Consider the following 20081-nt stretch of genomic DNA (forward strand, 5'->3'; position numbering starts at 1 on the left):
CTGAAGGTGTTTTAAAGCAACACTGGTTTGGATCATCCGCTCCGTTTATTGTGTCGACTAGTAGTTTGACGATTGCACTGGTGTTACATTTCCTGGGGGAAACTTCTAACAAAGACATTAAGATTTTATTTGTAATGTTTATATGATAATAGTCCGGTATTACATATGAAGAATTGGACAAACGATCTCGCATGGCAAGTAAGTGAAAATAAGTATATTCTGGATCAGGTATTTTTATCTACGGTTTAAAAAAAGAAGAAAAACAAACACATGCACAAAAAAACGTCAATATACATGTAACACAAATAAAATGTAATGTTCTTGGATTTAAACACTTTCTAAAAATGCAGCCGATTGTATGAACCACCTTAACATTAAGGTAAATGATAGTGACTGTTAGAACAGGTTAATTTTGGATATACATAAATGAAAATGCACTTCTGCCCAGGGTCAGGCAACTCATTCGAAGACATAGGCGGCCACATGGGGCGCCATTTCTGGGAGGGGCCATCTGCCGACTCCAATTTTATGACTCAGCCAGAAGTGGACAAATGTGACACTCTGACCCAGCAGAAACATTTTAATGGCAAGAAAGATTTTTATTACATTTCAGAAGAGACAAATAGTTTTAGACCTTTTTATGTTTCAATACAAGCATATCTGTATAGGCAATTATTAGCTAGCTCAAACAGCATAAAATAATTTGTACACATATTTTACAATACATACTGCAGCTTTTCACTGGTAAGAGGGTATTGCTATGTGTATAATACAGCTAATAATTACATTTGATATGAAAAGCAAAAAAGAAAATAAGTTATTTAAATATGAATTACATACACAGATTGTGCAACATTTGTTAATTTCATATATGTAATTATGCTTCTGACAAGACAAAACAAATTGGAAGTAATTAAGTGGAACTCAATTAGTCAATCATTGCTTTACAGTTGTATACAAGAAGCTTAATACGGGAAATTTTATAATTTGCTTAATTCATGATGTCAATTTATGATAAAAAAAAATTGCATAAACCAGCATAAACTAATTCACACCCTCAGTATAAATGTAAAATGCTTTTAAAAATTTCTCAGCTTGGGGAACTGTTTATTTTTGAACCTCTTTAAAGTGCTTTTACGGATAACAGTAATGATGTTTTGTACTCAGAGACTGCAGAGCTTCCCTCTGTTGTGGTGGGTGAATTTGAAGAAGATGCTGACCTGTGAGCATGTGACCCCGGACACGCCTCGCTGTCCAATCAGAGCAAAGCACACCTGCGGCCCATTTGGAATGTTTACAGATAAATGGACAATCTGCGTCCAGAAGCCGCGGCTGATTGGTTGGACCCCTGCATTGTTGCATTTTGTTACGTCACGGTCTGTCAGTATGTTACCAAGGGGGAACCTGGAAACTTCTGCTGGAGGGTCCCCTGACAGGGGAGTTGGTGGGTTTGGGCTGGGGGGGGTGGATACTGGCTCCTGGCAGCTTGCCCCATAGACTGCCCTCTGCTGGTGGAATGGGGTGTGTCTGCCAGTGGGCCATGACGGCGGCATCACTGATCCGCACCTGCTGGGTGTTACTGTGCCGTGCAGAATCCAGAGAGGGACTCCGGAACCAGCAAAAACATTCCCACGCTGGAATACTGCTGTGCATCCAGTCTTCAGTACATCCCACCTTAAGTGCTCTCTAAGCCAGCCTTAACATTAACCCCTGTTGAGGCACGTTCGTTTGCGCAGTCTTCCTCTAAACATGTGTGTTTGGGCATGTTACATGCTTAAACGTGTTATCTTGGCCAACCTTATTAGAAACGTTCATTTATGCTGTCACCCTGACCGCAAACACGACGTTACCATGTCACCTAGAGGACAGACTGGAGTGACAGTAAGCCAGGCCTAAACCATGGGTAACGAAAAGTGACAATCCCTGATTATGGATTTTTCGGCATGTGGCAGGCCACAGGATTTCAGCGCTCCCCACTGGCCAGTGTGCTTGGGGTCTCTATGGAGACTCTGGCCCGTAAACACCATACTTGTTTCTCCTGAATTCCCAGCTGCCATCCCTGATATACAATATATCCAGATCTCCTGGCCGCGCCCATCGGACACGGTGGTCACATTCCCTTTGGCTAAACCGCCACGAGCACCAAAAGTTGGGATGATCGCTCAATCAATCCGCAGATATTTCTCTGACTGCATATTTCAAGTCTGCACACACCTGTAAACATGATTAGGAGCGGGATCGAAAGCACGCGCACAAACACACACCCACACGCATATATATAGAAGCCAGAATTTCTTGTACAATCTACAGATATAACTGTGTGTGCAGGATGAGAGTGGCCCCCGCGAGGTAACGCCCGCATGAGTCTGCAGCTGAATGATGTCACGTCTGAAACAGGATGGCCACCGACCCACATTTAAAAGTCGAGGAGAAAAACTTCACAGAAAACCGAACTGCAAGCAAGAGCCACCGAGAGCCTGAGTGAGAGGGTGTCACAGGCTGGGTTAGCAGAGAAGCGTCGACACATGCGCCAAACCGCACGGGACCGCAGTCACTGCACCCCACAGCAGTCAGCAATAATCACTAGGCCTTTTTTTTTTAAGCTTACTTCTAAGGCAACGTAAAATAAGCGGCGTATACTCTTTGTAAAAGGAAAGCAAGATGCTTCACAAAATAAAAAACGATACGAGTTAGTACTGATTAAGATGTGTGTTTAGAGACACTAAGCACAGAAACACCGAGTGTGACCCCGTTTGTGACCCTATCCCCGTCTGTCAGCACCAATCATAACATCAGTCTTCGTGCAGCACAGGGAAGGTTCGTGTCATTGTTTTTTGTTTCATGGGCGTGACCACAGACGGTTCAGCCTTTAACACGGGGTCACTGTCATGACCTGGAATCACAATCAGTGTGAGAACTTCGGATAAAAATGATTCAAAAATGCTTTGGCCACGCTGCTGTCTACGGCAAGCAGGAGGAGACAAATGGGGGTGTTTGATTAAAAGAATGAGCTAACAATCTGATATATTTCAATATAAATCTATAATGTCAAACAAAACCTTGTGCTATCTCTCCAAAGGCAGCTCCTCAGTCACCCGTTTCAAGGTTGATGACTTTCAGTGGGGGGGGGGGAAGCATTTAGAAGCCCCCCCTAACAGTCAGAAAACATCAAGAAGAATCACTCAAAAAAATATTAAACTTGGCAGTGGCTGCGCTTGCAGCGAGCTGCATTGTCTCTGTCCGGTGCAACTCAGCTGTGCAGTCTTTCATGCAGGTAACGCCAATTGCCTGAACTGCAGCTATGCTGTAACCGTGGAGTCCATTCTGAGGGGGGGCAGACTGCAACCTGTATGCTGGGGCCGGGTCAACACGGCAGGCACGTGTCCGTCTGCATGCGTCTGCGTCGCAAGCGCGTGTCAGTCCGCCTGCACTACAGCATCTGCACCCTGCGGGCCTCCTCCAGCAGCCGCCGGACGTGGCGTTCCTTCTGGACCCCCGGCTGCAGCAGAACCTGCTCCGTCAGGCTGGAGACGTGCTCCAGCGAGTCCAGGCCCACCGCCTTGCCAGTCGGACGTGGTGCTCGCACCACCTTGAAGCAACGGCTTCCGGCTCGCATCCGCCAAGCCATCGGACGGGATCTGTGCGTGGGGGTCAAATAATTTGGTGGCATTATTCTGAGGAGATGCTGTACTGTTTAGAGGTGTCAGATCGTAGCAATAAAAGTGGTATATATGGATTAGGGAGCACTGCATACTATTAGGTCTCTTGCATACTATTAAAGTGGGGGTGTTAAGCAGGCCGCTTCTGGAGACTGGCTCCCCCTAGTGGGGTTGGGTTCGGGCGGCGCCGTGGGATACTCACGGGAGACTGGCTCCCCCTAGTGGGGTTGGGTTCGGCCGGCGCCGTGGGATACTCACGGGAGACTGGCTCCCCCTAGTGGGGTTGGGTTCGGCCGGCGCCGTGGGATACTCACGGGAGACTGGCTCCCCCTAGTGGGGTTGGGTTCGGCCGGCGCCGTGGGATACTCACGGGAGACTGGCTCCCCCTAGTGGGGTTGGGTTCGGCCGGCGCCGTGGGATACTCACGGCCATGCGGTGCAGCCTGCGCAGTTGCTTGACCCGCACCGAATCCATGGCGGATGCCACCTCCTTGGCGGCCTGGCCCAGGTCCTCAGTGTACCTCTGGACCAGACACAGGGGGACTCCACAGCGGCCGTGCTGCAGGGGCAGGATGGAGGGTGCGAGGGGGGGCGGGAACAAGAGGCGATCAGACATGGCACGCCTAATCAACTGCATTCCCTGATACTATTAAAGTTTAAAATGAACACATATATAAGGCATACCTGCTAATAAACAGATCAGCTGGAAACGTACAGGTTTATTTTGATTATTGGGTCTGCAGAATCAGGGATGACAGATTTATCCCCCCAACCCCCCACCCACCCAATTTTGAGTGGTACGTCCCCCAACAGTCATGTGACAGAAACATCAAGTGATCATTTTCAGTATTTGGATGTGGTGTAGCAGAATTCAAATCTAGCATTCTATTTCTCAGAGAAATGTCACAATGTTTTCTCTTCGTCAAGCCTGAAACCGGCGAAACTACATGCTGGGGGTGAAGAAGCGCCCCCTCGTGGTCATGGCACTAAAAGTCAGGTAATACTATAGTTCAGACCCCTATCACAGCCAAGGAGCCATGCAGCTGGAGAATATTACTGGCACTGATTCTTTGGGGGGGGGCTGCTTCTGGGGCCTGATGTTCACCTAACTGGCTCCCAGCAAGCAGCGGTGGAAGGACACATTGCTTCTCCTAGGAGCACGAAAGCCGTCCCACCCGCTGGCAAGTGCTGGGTGGCGTGTAAAGAGAGCCGGCGGTTTGGCAGGGGTGCGCGACGCGAGGCGGCGGCGGCGGTGGGGAGTCAGAAACAGTCACCGCGATAATTATGAGAGACGCGAGGTGTCGGCAACCGGGAATAGCAGCGGCCCGCCAGTCGGCTGCAAGGCTCAAAGGGGAACGGGCAGCTAGTCAGGTACCGGCAACCCGCTGCCGAAAAAACACCGGCTGCCTGACAGAGAGGGCAGGCCAGCAGCTCAGGCTGGGGTGGCCTCTCCGGGGAAGGATGTCAGCCAAATTCACGGCACTCCAGGTAGGCTTAAGGAATGCAGGGAGCCCTGTCTTTAAATAATACTGCTCTGTGCTAAAGACCAGCACCACCACTTAACTCTGGCCACCAGGGGGCGGTCTTCAGTGTGAGCTTAATGCCGTGAATGTACTGTAGCAGCATTAAGAGGGAATTTATCCATCACGTGTAAATATGTGCCAGTGTCTAAGCTTACAAAATACGTGTATTTAATAGCAGAGATTGCTGTAGTGTCTGTAGAAGGCCTCAATCCACTTCTTGTTATCAGGGTGTGACCTCCGCTGATCTGGACGAAGCAGGCTCACCTTGTCCGAGTAGGGTTCCTCCGTGAGGTCGATGCCCTCAGCCATCAGCCGGTCCTGCAGCAGAGACTCCAGGTCAGCTGTCTTGCCATGGGACACCTTCTTCCCAGCCACCACCTTAGCCCCGTGCATCTGGGGGCATGCCGATTCAGGGAGGTCCGAGAGCCAGGCTGGGGGCGGCGCAGGTGGGGTGCCGGGTGTAGGGGGCAGGGAGGGGTCGGCAGGGACGGGAGACCGAGCAGGAAGCGCAGGGAGTGCGGTGGCGGGCAGGGGCAGCAGCGTGGGGCGGCACAGGCCGTTCAGTAGGCGCTCCTTGCGCTTTTTTATAGGGACGGGAGGCGGAATGGGAGGTTTTTTCGGGAGTGTTTGCACCCCACTCTCACTTGCCGTGGGATTGATCTCTGGAGATTCAGGGTCTCCAGAGCTTAAAGGAGTGGGCAACGGCAGTGCCAGGCTGGGCTGGTCCATGGAAATTTCTGGAGAGTCGGTTGCCCCACCCCCTGGTGGATCTTGTGCAGATGAGGATGAGGATGACAGTGGCCGTGAGGCTGGGGCGGGGGACTTTTTCCTGTCGAAGGCCTGCTCCCACTGGAGGTCGCCCAGCGAGTGGCAGCGCTTCCACGGCGGACGCACCGACACCAGGGCCGTGTCGCCCAGCACCTCGCAGCTGCGGCTAGGGGGCATGGTGGCACTGCCCTGCCGCCTCCTCGGGGGGGCCAGCCCCTGCAGGGAGAAGGGCCTGCTAGATCGATGCTCCTTCCTGCCCTGCTGCAGAACCTCCGTAGACCGGGTCATGGGCAGAGTCGGATAGTCTGGCTGCCGGAGTGGGCCGGACTCGGAGCCCGCCGACGAGCTGAAGGAGCTGGCTGTCCTGGGACCCTTCCCTGAAACATGAAGGCAGATGCCCTTTAGGTCTCAGCTAATCCTGCAACCACAGGGAGACCACCGGGGGGTGCTATAGAGGCATGGATACCCTGGCAGATTCAGCGGGCCCAGCACTTTACTGGGGCCCTTGGATACATAAAATTATGAATTTTATTGGCTGGGGGACCAGAATTTCTAGCTACACCTAATGCCCAAAACCAATTAAGCTTCAGCAGTGGCCCAGGATACCCATTGTTTCACCTCAGTGGACTCACATCCTAATTCACTCTTTGACCAAAGAATTTTACATTTTTATTTATCAGACACTTTTATACAAAATGAAGTATATAGTTTGAGAAAGCAGGGTCAATTTAGGGTTAAGTGTCATTTAATCGTCATGGGGCAATGTTGGACCAGCCGGGTGTGATAATCGCCATGGGGCAATGTTGGGCCAACTGGGTGTGATAATCGCCATGGGGCAATGTTGGACCAGCCGGGTGTGATAATCGCCATGGGGCAATGTTGGACCAGCCGGGTGTGATAATCGCCATGGGGCAATGTTGGGCCAACTGGGTGTGATAATCGCCATGGGGCAATGTTGGACCAGCCGGGTGTGATAATCGCCATGGGGCAATGTTGGGCCAGCCGGGTGTGATAATTGCCATGGGGCAATGTTGGGCCAGCCGGGTGTGATAATTGCCATGGGGCAATGTTGGGCCAGCTGGGTGGGATAATTGCCATGGGGTAATGTTGGGCCAGCTGAATGGGATAATCGTCATGCGGTGATGTTGGGCCAGCTGGGTGGGATAATCGCCATGGGGAGATGTTGGGCCAGCCAGGTGGGATAATCGCCATGGGGCAATGTTGGGCCAGCCGGGTGTGATAATTGCCATGGGGCAATGTTGGGCCAACTGGGTGTGATAATCGCCATGGGGCAATGTTGGGCCAGCCGGGTGTGATAATCGCCATGGGGCAATGTTGGGCCAGACGGGTGCGATAATTGCCATGGGGCAATGTTGGGCCAGCCGGTTGTGATAATCGCCATGGGGCAATGTTGGGCCAACCGGGTGTGATAATCGCCATGGGGCAATGTTGGGCCAGCTGGGTGTGATAATCTCCAGACCATCAAACTGCCACCGACCACAAACCTACAAGTTTACCCACTGCAGTGATCTGCTTCAGCTGTGCTTCACCTTGGTATGAAGGCATCCGCTAAACAAATCTTTTTCTTTCTCTTTAGAGCTAAATCCAATTTGACTCGAACAGATCACACATTAGGCCACATGTGAGTGAGAGTTTCCTGTGAAACTAACACTGGTTTTAATCAAAATCAAAATACCAAAATAGCATCAATATCCAGATGAACACTATGACAATGGATGCTATTCTTGACCTAGCAGTATGACGTATATGCAAGAAAGTGAGCGGTCATGAGACTCTTTGTGAGAAAGCATCAGTAACAAATTAATTCAGTCTTTCAGTTACTTAAGAGCTAAGAACGATGAAGTAATCATTTTAATGAAAAACCTCTAAAACCATTTAACATGATTGTTTTCACGCATTCTGTTTATGAGGGTTTTATTTTAATTACTCAACCTTCCCAGCCCCCGCCTCCCAGTCCCCAGGCCCCGCCTCCCAATCGCAGCCACATTTCAGGGATCACACAATTAACAATACCTCCATTAGGCAGGCCACAGGACGGGGGTGTTTCGCATTAAGCACCAGAGGGGAGTGGCATTATCCAGAAAGCAAGGCAGACAAAGCGTTTAAAATGTGACAAAAGCCAATGTTTATTCACATGACAATGCACATTAATCGCTATGCAGGAAAGATGGCAAACAAGCATGAGAGAGAGAGAGAGACATGCAAAGCAGCACTGAGGAATCAGACAGCAATTTTAATCCCTCTGCCCTCACATATAGAAAACCAAAAGCACAGAGTCAGGGGGAAGGACTCCCCAAACCAGTCACACATGGGCCGGCAGGCTAGAATTACCCGTGGTCCCGGTTCTAATGCTACGGGTACCAAGATTGCTGATACATCCCGCTGTTTTACTCCAGCTTGATTATCATAATCTCCTCTCTTTTTGCACTGATTTAAATAAATCTTATGGCATGGAGAGAGACCGTCCTGAAACGTACAAAATACAGGGTGAGGGGTGGCAGACTGGAGAGCCATTCCCCCCTCCCGCTTTGATCTGTCTGAGAGCCGCATGCACGTGGGTCAGAATAACAGCCCTGAGAGGCGTGCGTGGGCCTAGTCGACTGGCCACGGAGGATCCATCAATCGAGGTAAACATCATCGGCATTTACAGCAGACCTCTTCAAAGAACCTTTTTACGGTGCATTTACAGCATTATTCTGTATATATGTACTCCATTTATATACATCTGCCAGCGATTTAAAAAAATAATAAAAATGTGCACAAGTCTTCAGGCACAAGAGCTTGGTTGCTAAGCAACACGTGACTCTGGGGCAGGTTCCGCAGGAAGCACACGGGTGTGGAAGCGCCGCACGTCCAATCCCAGACGGGCCTGAAACATTCACTGGATGCTTTGAAAACAGGCTAAAAAAGAAAATCAGCTAAACATGGAGAGCCTCTCCACAAAGAAACATATACAGTGACACACGATCAATGTCATCTGTCCACCGTCCGCCGAAAGCCTTGTCCAGTAAGTGTTGGGGGGGAGGTGTGTTGGGGGGGGAGGTGGGTCTGGGGCACAGCTGGTGAGACATGCCAAGACATTATGGTTCTGATGGGATGCGGTAATGACAGGTCAGATCCCCAAGTCCAAAACAAGCAAAGTGACAGAGTCCCCCCCCCCCCCCCCCCCGCCAAATGTTGGGGGATCAGCATGAAGCAGCATAAGGATGGCAGTAGGAGGAAGACATGGGGGTCTGGGCATGGAAATGGACCCCAAACACGAAGGAGCAACAGCAGCCAGGTCCCTCACTGAAGCACTGCAGGGGGCGGGGTCCAGACGGAAAGTGGGAGGGGCCCAAAGCATGTGGGTCAGCCAATGCGGAAGAGCAGCAAGAGAGTGGGCGTCATGGAGGCGGGCCTCTCTCATTACCGTGCTCCAGGTGCTCGCTGCTCTCGTAGCAGCCTGAGTCCCGCGGGGAGTCGCGGGGCGCCACCGGCTCGTCCGACAGAAGCTTCTCCTGTGAGCCGGCGAGGGCGCTGCGCTCGGGGTCGCTGCTACCTGCAGGGCGGGGGCATGCAGGTCAGCGCACAGGGGGCGGGGCCAGCGGATACGCGAGCCGGCGTGCATGCGCGCACACTCACTGTCGCACTCCTGCAGCAGCTCCACCGCAGTCAGGAGCATGGCCCGGTGCTGAGGGTCTCGGATGTTCAGCTCGTCCAGATCCTCCTCCTCCAGCAGCCGGAAGGTGTCCAGGTCCTCGTAGCCGTTGAAGAGGAAGGTGGGCATGTGCTCCTGGAAGCGACAGGAAGTGACACGTGAGCACCAACCCTCTCGGGCCCACCCACTCCAGAGACCCCACCCTCCGGTGTGATGGCATTTCCGCTGATGCCGCCTTCGCTTTGAGGGAAGACACCAGGATGACGGCCCTAAATACAGTGTCTCTCCCTAATCCTTGCAATTATGGCTATTTTGATCGAGAAAGATTGTAAGCAGCTGCGAATGTGGGCTAGCTCTGGGTTTATTTCGAGAGCGGGACGTCTCCTGGGACACCAGGCCACGTGTGTCCTCAGGGCATGTCCCCTATTAACGCCAAACATATTCCTATTTAAAAGCTGTGCCAGTGGGAGTGTTTGTTGTACTTAGGATGGCTCTGCAGAATCAGACCGGGTGTCGGTTTCAGAGCCTTTGTAAGCCAAACCCACCCACCTTGGCGGTTGTGCGTTGGTCAGACTATAAAATTAAAAAAAGGGAAAAAGCTGAGCTGAGCTTTCAGGCTGTTATTGGCAGAGCCAGCAGGGTGACACCCCAAAGCAGGCAGGGTACATTATTTGGTTATTTAATGGCTGCTCGCATCCATGGCAACTTGACCGGCTTGCTGCCGTGGGATCACACACACAAAGGGGGCCCCACGAGCTTGGCCCCGCCCTGCCACATTTAGGGAGGGTCCCCCGGTTTCCTCCTGCCTCGACCTCTGCCAGATCCACCCTTCCTCCCCTCCCCCGCGCTGCTTGCAGGTCGCTCGCAGCCCTGGGTCGACTCCCACAGAGGGAGCAGCAATCCTGGAAGTCCTGGTGTCACATGACATTCCCTCCCGGTAACCCCGGTAACCCTGCCCTCTCCTCCTCACGATGAGCTTTCCTTTGGGGCCCGGCTACAGATGTTACCGGGCATTCGGCACTTTGGCATCCATGTGACCCAGACAGAAAGGTGAGGGGTCACGAATGCCCATACCAGAGAAAGCCCAGCAGGTCATGACACCCCCGAGATGAGGTCACCGTGCCTCTGTCCTTCACCCCTGTGCATCAGCATTTTACTGCATCATACCACTGCATTTCTGCTTTGAGGGAATATTTGCTACAGACAGATGTAAAGGTCTAAAGAATTAAGTAATAGTTAAACTTCACATTAGTTACTTTAGTGTATGGAGAAGGGACTGAGTGGGCGGGGTCTTTGGCTGTTAAGAGCCTATGAAAACTGACATCATGTATGGGCGGAGTACATGAAGCATGTATCTCTGCCCACTTTCAGGATGAATGGGAGGAGCCTCTGCAGGAGAGGCGGGGCAATGCGACAGCTGTTAAATCAGCCTATGCAAGCTGACGCTGGGCAAGCATGGGAGGGGCGGGGCCAGTGGGCGGGGCGGGGCCAGTGGGCGGGGCGTGTGGAGCAGAGTCTCCTCCCACCTTCAGGTTGATGCGTTCCAGCAGATCTTCCACGGAGCTGGGCTTGGGCGGTCGGCCTTTCTTCCTCCGCCTCAGGGGCCGCTTGGGCTTCTCCGCCTCCTCACTCAGCACGTCCACGTAGATGAACTTGAAGGTGCCCACCTTGTTGTTGAGTAGGCCCATCCAGGTCCCCATTGGAGGCTTGCTGATGATGTCGATGACATCGCCCCTCTGTGGGGGGGGGGGGGGGGCGGGGACAAACGGGAGACGTTGAGAGCATGAACAGACGCGGCAGGAACTGCAGGGGAGGGTGGCGCCCGACTGCATGCACTTACCTTCAGCTTGAGGGAGTCGGTGTCGTAGGGGCTGGGCGTGAAGTCAGTGTGGACCCGGGCGCGACCACAGAAGGGGCCGCCGTAGGGAAGCTCCTCCTCATCGCCGTCCTCCGACTTCACGCTCTCCCGATTGCTGGCTGACGAGTCTGTGGTGCTCACAGTCTGACCGCCTGAAACACAGCCGCGTGTGCAACATCAGTCTCTGCCAGCAGGGGGTGCTGCGCGAACATTAAAAGCAATGTTAAAGACATAGTGATGTTTTATTTTTCTTAAATCAAGAATCTAAATAAATCTGGAAAGGAGACGGGGGAAAAAAAAAAAACCCCAGAAAATCTTGTGCAGATGTAGAACTGTATAGTAGAGAGATCTTTGCTGAGTTTTGTCTACGATGTTATTTTAGAGAAGCCCGGCAAGATGGCAGAGAACCAAACGGCACAACCAAGAGCCAGAACCTCCCTTTGAATGCATCCAAATTAAAGAGCATGGAAGTCGCCTCCCACTCAGTATCGATTCACCAGCTGCTAACCACCGGGAGATAAAAAAAAAAAAAAGTGCCGTAACTCCTTCGATGAGCCCAAACAAAAAGGAGCCTGTACTTGCCCACGCAATTCTCGCAGCTTCTGATCAGAGGCCAGATCTCGCGAATTGCTGTGATCAGCGTGGGAACCGGGAAGCAGAAAAGAGCGAAATGACTAGCATGTGTGTCACCAGGAAGGAGACTGCAGAGTTCCACTTTAAAACATTAATTCAGGTAGTCCGGGCACGTCTCTTTGTGAAATCAGTCAATCTAGGCAGGCCTCTCCACTGCCACCTACAGGCAGAATTGTGTTTAGCACTCAACGCACAACAAGAGTTTGTTAGCGGCATTAAATGAGTCCCACAGCTAGTTTAAACCAGTCCTGCAGGGGTTCTCAAAAACAAAGATGCCTTCTCACTGGGTGGCCGGTGACACAACAGTTAAGGAACTCAAAATGTGACCGAAAGGCTGCTGACAGTACCCACAATGCCTTGCTGTCATGCACTTGAGCAACACAGCCAGAAAAACTAGAAAAAACCAAAACAAAATTAAAAAAAACACACCAGAAGAACCTAGCAGCAAATTAACTGCGCGCAAAAATGAGTCAATAAATTAGGATAGGTCACCAGTGCAGTGACAGTGACAGTGATTTAAAAGGAGATGAGTGACAGCTGAAGGGTTCACTTGCATATGAGTATGAGCAGAAACAGCACTCTGTCTCAGCGCTATGCGCACACACACACACACACACCCGCCCGCACACACACACACCCGCCCGCACACACACACACACATGCACACCCGCCCGCACATACACACACACATGCACACCCACCCGCACATACACGCACATACAGACAAACATGCACATACACAAGCACAAATACTTACTCATGGAGCTCTGACCACTGAGAGAGCTACGCAGGCTTTCCACAGACCCTCCCGCCTTTAGCTTGGGGGGCTTTTCCAAGGAGTCTGTGTCCGGCTGGGGAGACTGTGGGGAGCTGGGGGTACCGTCTGGGCTCGACTGTGGCAGATAACAGAGAGAGAGGCCTTTAACCCCCCACCACCGATTACCTGCGTCACTGCAATCGTAAGGACAGCACTGCTGAACCATGCCGAAATTGTGCAAACAATGATATGAAACGTGAGAGAGGGGAAAAAAACAGGTAATTCATATTATGGCCAGCAGATGGCGGCAAAGAAGCGCACATTAATTATTCACCTATATGGCGTAAATTTGTGAAATGACTTGTGACTGGAAATATTTATAGATGAGACATTTTTGAGGGGGGGGGGGCAATTCAGCTGCGCAACACATTTAAAAAAAAATCAAAGGGTGTCATTGTACAGTTCACACTCTCTGAGTGACGCTCTGCTGTCGCCGGAAGGTTTATTTTTAAGACTGCACCTCTGCCACAAAGCAGCATTTTTGGCAATCCTACCCCTCCCACCACCCTCACCTTCTCGGCACGCTACCTTCACGATCTGGCAGCGAAATTCCGATAAACATACAGAATGCAAACATGCAGGCACACACACACACACACACACACACACACACACACACACCTGCTCGGACGCCGAGGCACTGTACTTCTTCGAAATCCGCTTCCGCACGGTCTCCTTGACAGACTTCACCTTCTTGGAGATGCGTGACGTGGTGGGGGACTTCACCACGTCCTTGTACATGGGCTCCTGCTCCTTGCTCTGTTGAGTACAGACAGCAGGGGGCGCGGCGGTCAAAGAGCCGTGACTGCGAGGTTCAAAATCCCAAATGGACCACTGTTGAAGCCAAGAGGCATTTAACTGAAAACGACTCATTTAGCTGAAAAATGCCACATTAACAGATAAACTGACTCCCACTAACATCCAATCCACACACACACACACACACACACACACACACACACACGTGCCTCACTAGTACCATCTGTCTACAGCACTTCTTCACTTTGCATCGACTTACATCGGGGTCCGTGGCCGTGCCGACCACGTGGAGCGCACGATTAGACAGGTCAAATCCGCCGAAGCTGCACGTTCTCTGCCGGAAAGACAACAGCGGTGGCGGCGGTTAAGCGACAGACTGAAAAAAACCCTGTCCGCGAAGGAGCCATGCGCTGGGATGGAAGCTAGCTGGATCATGGGAGAACGGGCGCAGGACATCATCGCCACCACCGGAGGGCGCCTTTTCTTCAACCATGCAGGATATCAACTACACTAAGCCTTGTTTGTATTAAGCAATAACAAAACAGACTACATACACAGCTACTTTTACTAGTACTTTACTACTGCTTTATTACTATAATGCACATTTTAATATCCAAGTAATTTAAGGTTTACAAGATTATACAATGGGGTTTTTTTTCCCACTAAAGACTTAAACAAGACAATTGTAAAAATTCAAGAGTCCTGTAGAAAATGAATATATTTCTGAATACTTTAAACTAGGGGTAAGAAATGTTATAAAGGCCTCAGAGGTTTCTCAACGGAGTCTTCAGCTATCGCCACTGAACCTGATGGAACCAGAGAGGTTCAGGGGCCATATTGCCGGACGTGCTGGGAGGGGGTGATGGACCAAACACCTCAGATGGAACCACAACCAGAAGATCCTACAGAAGTATGAGAATGCTCAACGTCTGCCTTGGACCGACTGCCGTTCCCGGGTTCACATTATTCTTTGAGAAGATCCAGGCTCGTGTCAGAGTTCTTGAAAACAACACTGGCGAATAGAACTGTCAACTTGGTGGGTTCCAGATCACAGGCAGATGGTGGGGGGGGGGGGGTGAGGTCCGAAAAGGGTGAGATTTAGGGAGGAGAACGGTATTCATCCAGAGGAGGGGGTCTTTAGATGGATTGGAGTTGGATATTCAATGGGATGGACGAGCATGCAGAGCTTGTCGACAGAACGAGACCATCACCATGCCAACCAGTTCACAGTGGCAGAAAAAAAAACTCAAACACAAAAAAAATACATTTAATTAATGGATGGTGACCACTTCCACTGAATACAAAAAAGAGCATTTTAGCTTCTTTAAGGCTGCAGAATAGCATCACCTAGAGGGCACTACCCATGCCAACAGGTCTGCTTATGAAAAGCTTCTCAAACTGCATCCGGTCTTTGCGGTTCCTCCTTTAGGATGGAAGAGCACTTGGGTTTGCAGTAGCAAACAAACTTATGGCCCAATGCAGTGTCGCAGAAGCTCAGAGGGAGTACAGATGACTCAGGTAGCTGAACTAAAGTAGCCCGGTTTCTAATTTGCTGTGGTCTTCACTTACTGTGACCAAGCAGAGAACAAAGAACAAAAAATAGCAGTGGTTCAGAAACCAGCCCTTGGCCCGAACAGATAAACTTAGACACGTGGAAACCGCCGTCTCACAGATGCCATTCTAAGTCGGCTGCCTCAGGCTTGCATCAGAAAATGCTCCATACGAGAAGCTAGACTACCAGTGCTACGTGGCTCACGCAGGCATGGTGAAGCATGGTAAAGCATAGTGAAGCATGATCACCAAACACTGGACTAAATGGCACAAATCTCAGGCCCGCACGATGCCACTGAGCATGTATCCCCCTGCACTGCCGTGAAGACGACCATTCTGCAGCCTTGCAAGAAAACCTAAAAGCTCTGCCAGAAGGAGGCGCTGCTGCACCGTCCCCACAGACTCACAGACTTTTGCTGAATGCGCAAGAGAACCCTTTTGGTACAACGGTCGACGCTGGCGGCCCACTTCCTGTCGGCCTCGCCGGCGTCTTCGTCCAGCAGGCAGCGCCGCAGATCCTGCCGCTCGGCCTTGCTGAGGGTCCGCTCCGTGACGGGCCGCACTAGTTGGGACCAGCTCAGGTGGCCATGCAGGCTGCGCTCCACCACATAGGTGATGTTGAACTCGCTGACGGCCGCGCGGCCGCGCAGCCTGCGTGGCGGGAAGGCCCAGCCGCCCCCCCGCGCTTTGTCGCGCAGGAGCTGCAGGTCGCAGCGTGACGGTGGGGACCCCGGCAGCTTGGCGCGGGCCCGCTGGTGCAGCAGGTGCTTAGTGGAGTAGGAGTAGGTGGGGTCCAGGGTTTTTTTGGGTCTCGCCATCCGCCGGCCACCCTGCACGTCCTCGAGGGACACCAGGAAGCGGTGCCGTGCCCGGGGCACACAGACGCCGTACACGCCGTCGCTACTCACCCCGTGGCTGAGTGCCGGGAGGGCCTTCCGCATTTCCCCGTCCGGCATGGAGCGAGCCGCCCTGGGGTCCTCCTCGCCATTGCCGTCGGCCTCCGAGAACGAGGAGCCGCTGCCCGGCTTCCTGGCCGGCCGGATCAGGCCGTGGCCTCCGCCGCCGGATCTGCTGAAGGCTTTCACCAGCCTGTGGCTGCCCCAGGTGTCCAGGCTGCTGGAAGACGGCGACGTGGTCAGGCTGTCCGTGTCCCCGTCCAGAGACGTCTGCTCCTGCAGCAGGGAGGACCGCGACTCATCCGGGGCGAGGGGTGGCTTCTTCTGCACGCCGGCGTAGAGCGCTGACTTGTCCTCGCACGTCGGGGACGCCTCGAACCCAAACGGATCTGTGGGATCAGGGAGGATAGTGAAGCTTGAACGATCTCAGCTAGTGGCTGCAGCTCAAAGTTATCCCTCCTCTGCGATGATCTTGTATTTAGCTACGGTCATGATCATACTTTATAACTGACATGTGCACTGCAAGCTGTGTAGTCAATCCAAGACAAACAATTTATAAAAAACAGTCCAGGGGTGCTCAACCTCACTGGAAAATAAGCCCCCCCTCCATCCCCAAACAGTGGCTGCCCGCCCGCTCCATACTGAACAACTCCCAAGTTCCCTGTCCTTACCCTCAGGCTTCCTGCCGTCCTCCACCTTGATGAGCTTCTTCCGCACCCTGCGGGTGGAGTTGACCAGCTTGTGCAGCCTCCTGAACTTCACAGAGTCCTCCAGCTCGTCGTCGGACGGTTCCTGAGACTGAGAGGTGGGAGGGAACCCGGAACCAGAGTCAGCTACGCCAACAACGTCATCCAGCACTTCGGGTTAACTGAAGATGGTCAGTAAACATCAACGGTTTCCCATCCGACTAATGGCACATTCACCAGTGCGGGACACCTCAGACCTCCCCCCCTCCCAGCAACAAAATGGAAAGCTCCAGACTGCCAGTAAGATCACCATGGCAACCGAGGAACCAAACACTAAAATTAAACAGGTCGCTCATGGGAGCAGCTGTGTTTGCCAGGGGTCCCAGCCCAAGGCGTGTGCTTGCCCCCCGCCCCCCGCCCCCCGCCCGGTCAGGCCCAACATCGCGAAGCAGGGACCCTTTCCTCCCCCAGCCTCAATCCACCGGGCTTGGATCCCAGGGCAGGGGACCACACTGCGAGCAGAGCCTCCCAAGCAGCCATTCCGGCCGCAGGGTGTGGCAGCGACAGTTTTGTTGGCTCGACCACATTACCCAGAATGCCACTCGCACAGAGCCACTTGGGCTACAGATTTAAATAAAAAAAAGAGAAATAAATAAATAAATAAATAAAGGTCAGTTGATTAGTGACTGTAAACATGCCATGTTACAGTGTTATTAGTGAGCATTAGGGGATGAATGATGGCACGTTACAGACGTCTAAGCCCCAAATCACGCTGAAACAGCGCACACGGAAGCACACACCCACCAAATTTATATTTCACAAGAGGCAGTAAAATGTGAAATCATCCTGGCAGCGAGTCCTGCCTCTCGCGAGCCCCCGGACCCGGCCTCACAGACATGACATCATCACACACGCATAACGGTCTCACGGAAAAACAGCCCATCTCAAATCCTCCTCAGATTCCACGTTCTAGCCACTCCAGAACATTCAGAAAGCGGCGTTATTATCTTACAGACGAGGCGGCGTTGTGACCGCGGAGCCCTGATCTTCCTCCGGCTGGCTCAGGGAGGGGACAAGGTTATGTGAACTTAAGCAAAGTTGTTTTAAAAAAAAACCCTTTGACACCAACCATCAGAGGGTTGCTTGGGTTTGTGTGTGGGCTGCACCTGTGATGCAACTGCAAAACCAGACGCATCACGGTCGTGTGACAGAGCGTGGGTTTGGAAAAAGTCATAAGATCGTGGTCTTTTCACTTGGTGAGCACTCAGCGGTTCCCCTTGTCTTGTGTTTTTCCACTCGTCATCATGTTTGGACACCAACACCAGCTGACCGCCGCGTCCTCGAACCCAAGCCCTCACCCAAGGATCGGTGCCGCGCAGACTGGGGTTGGGACGGTGGAACGCGGGTGAGCGGGGACCAAAGGGTGACCTTGAGGTTCTCCCATTTCCGGGAGGGGTGGGGGGAGGTCAGGGGGGAGGGGTGGTGAGCAGCGGTACTTACATTACAGTTTGAGGACTCGATTACAGTGGGACTGGAGCCGTCAGTCCCCTCTGCATTGTCAGTACTGCCGGACTGCCTGTTGTGCATCTCATACTCCTTCAACTACGGAGAAGAAGAGTCAGAGAGAGGACTGTGGAGACTAGGGGCGGTAGCAGCCACAGCTACAGGTCCATCATCTCGGTAACAAACTGCCAATCACGGCTAGGGAAGGTGAAGGGTCAGTTTGGAAGAGGTGGACGCTTATGAGACACAGGATATTCCGGAAGGCTTCTACTTGAGCGATTATCCAGGGATGGAAGCGTGAAAGTGGAGCATGGGACCCTCCGCCCCCCCCCCCCCCCCCCCGTGAGGTGGACATGGCCGTGTGCAGAGACTAACCCCATTGATACGGAACATCCTCCCTACCGCTGTCTAAAGTAGCTCGGGTTAGTGAGGACAAGGTTAACGAATAGCGGAGAAGGTGTTATTTCCAGTTAGAGGCCAAAGCTGCTTTAGTGGGCTGAAAGGATAGAATGGGAGAAGTGTAGGTAGGGTCGGGAGGAGGGGCGGTGGCAGCCCGCAGGTAGGGTGGGGGGGGGGGGGTCGTACCCGGGCAAGGGCTTCTTCAACAGTGATCATCTTGTCTTTCACCATCATCATCAGCTGGATGCGCTCTTCAGCACTCATGGTGATCTCACTGGCGACATAACCGATGTCTTCTCCTGGGGGAGGGGGGGGGATCAGGGGTTTAAGGTCAAGCCTGAATTGAGACGGGTTAAGCGACAGCTTGGCACCGCCGTGACATTCGGTTCGCGGGGTGTCTGCGACACGAAGTCCACCCGCACCTTTCGACGTCTGACGCATCACGCCTTTCTGCGACTTGCGAAAATTCTGCCAGAAAGACTTGCTCTTCTTCTTGCTGTCCCACCTCCCTGCAGGGTGAGACACGGGTGAGTCTGTGCTCAAGAGGACAGATCCGGTAGAAAGAGAGCGAGAGAGAGAGAGAGTGGATTCCTTTAGAAGAGCAACCTCAATGCGCCGAGTCACTCAAACCTACAAGCCAAGACTAGTGTGGCTCCTTACTCAAAACAAACAAAAACTATTTTTACTAAAATAAGGAGGAAGAAGATTAATCTAGCAGAACACTGGTACAGAGCAGGGCAGATTCTACAGAACCCTCACTGCATCCTTCCTGTAAACAAGACATGGTCTGTTTTTGCGGGATTTTCATCGCTTTCATGTCGGAAGCAGCAGACTGAATATCACTGAGATCCCCCCTCCACATCGAAACGCAGCACGTGTACCACGGAAATCGGCACCGGGACAGGGCTATGGGGTTCATCTCCCAGGGCGAAGGTAGCTTTCGCTCTACCGTACCGATCCGCCAACGGCCCCAGCGTAAATGAGACGGACGGCTGCATTTGCTTGGGCCGTCGGACTGAAAGGTGCACCCAGTGATACACGGGAGAGAGAGAGTGAACGTTCACACTATCGGCACTATCGTTCACACTCATAAGAGAACACAGTACGAATGAAAATGGAGAAATGAGGTCAGAACAAAGTGAGAACGGCCATGCGTGACTAAATGCATGCGGACACACACACACACACACACACATATATGCACTCACCTCCGCAGCCCTCTTCAGAGCTCGACTTGTACAAAGGCACCCTGAAAAAACGGGAGGAGAAGAATGAATAAAATCACTCAGATTATCGGAACTGCTGTCACCTGTCCACCCAGAGCCCCCTGCAGCCCCCTGCAGCCCCCTGCAGCCCCCGCGAATGAGCTCAC

The 20081-nt window shown here is 52.3% G+C and overlaps 1 protein-coding gene across 1 annotated transcript in view; it reads right to left on the bottom strand.

The window, feature by feature from the left end:
* Positions 1-199: 199 nt before the first annotated feature.
* sash1a (SAM and SH3 domain containing 1a) overlaps positions 200-20081 on the bottom strand; it is a 168944-nt gene continuing 149062 nt past the window's right edge. The window contains 17 exon segments of the mRNA XM_072702594.1: positions 200-3563; positions 3565-3638; positions 4086-4217; positions 5446-6326; positions 9380-9508; positions 9592-9742; positions 11134-11343; positions 11448-11617; positions 12856-12991; positions 13537-13674; positions 13934-14008; positions 16134-16510; positions 16793-16919; positions 18308-18409; positions 18896-19008; positions 19132-19218; positions 19918-19958. Of these exon segments, the coding sequence (XP_072558695.1) occupies positions 3431-3563; positions 3565-3638; positions 4086-4217; positions 5446-6326; positions 9380-9508; positions 9592-9742; positions 11134-11343; positions 11448-11617; positions 12856-12991; positions 13537-13674; positions 13934-14008; positions 16134-16510; positions 16793-16919; positions 18308-18409; positions 18896-19008; positions 19132-19218; positions 19918-19958 (3076 nt within the window). The 3' untranslated portion in view covers positions 200-3430.

Source organism: Paramormyrops kingsleyae, chromosome 19 (genome assembly GCF_048594095.1).
Source record: "Paramormyrops kingsleyae isolate MSU_618 chromosome 19, PKINGS_0.4, whole genome shotgun sequence".
In the NCBI taxonomy this organism is placed as follows: domain Eukaryota; kingdom Metazoa; phylum Chordata; class Actinopteri; order Osteoglossiformes; family Mormyridae; genus Paramormyrops; species Paramormyrops kingsleyae.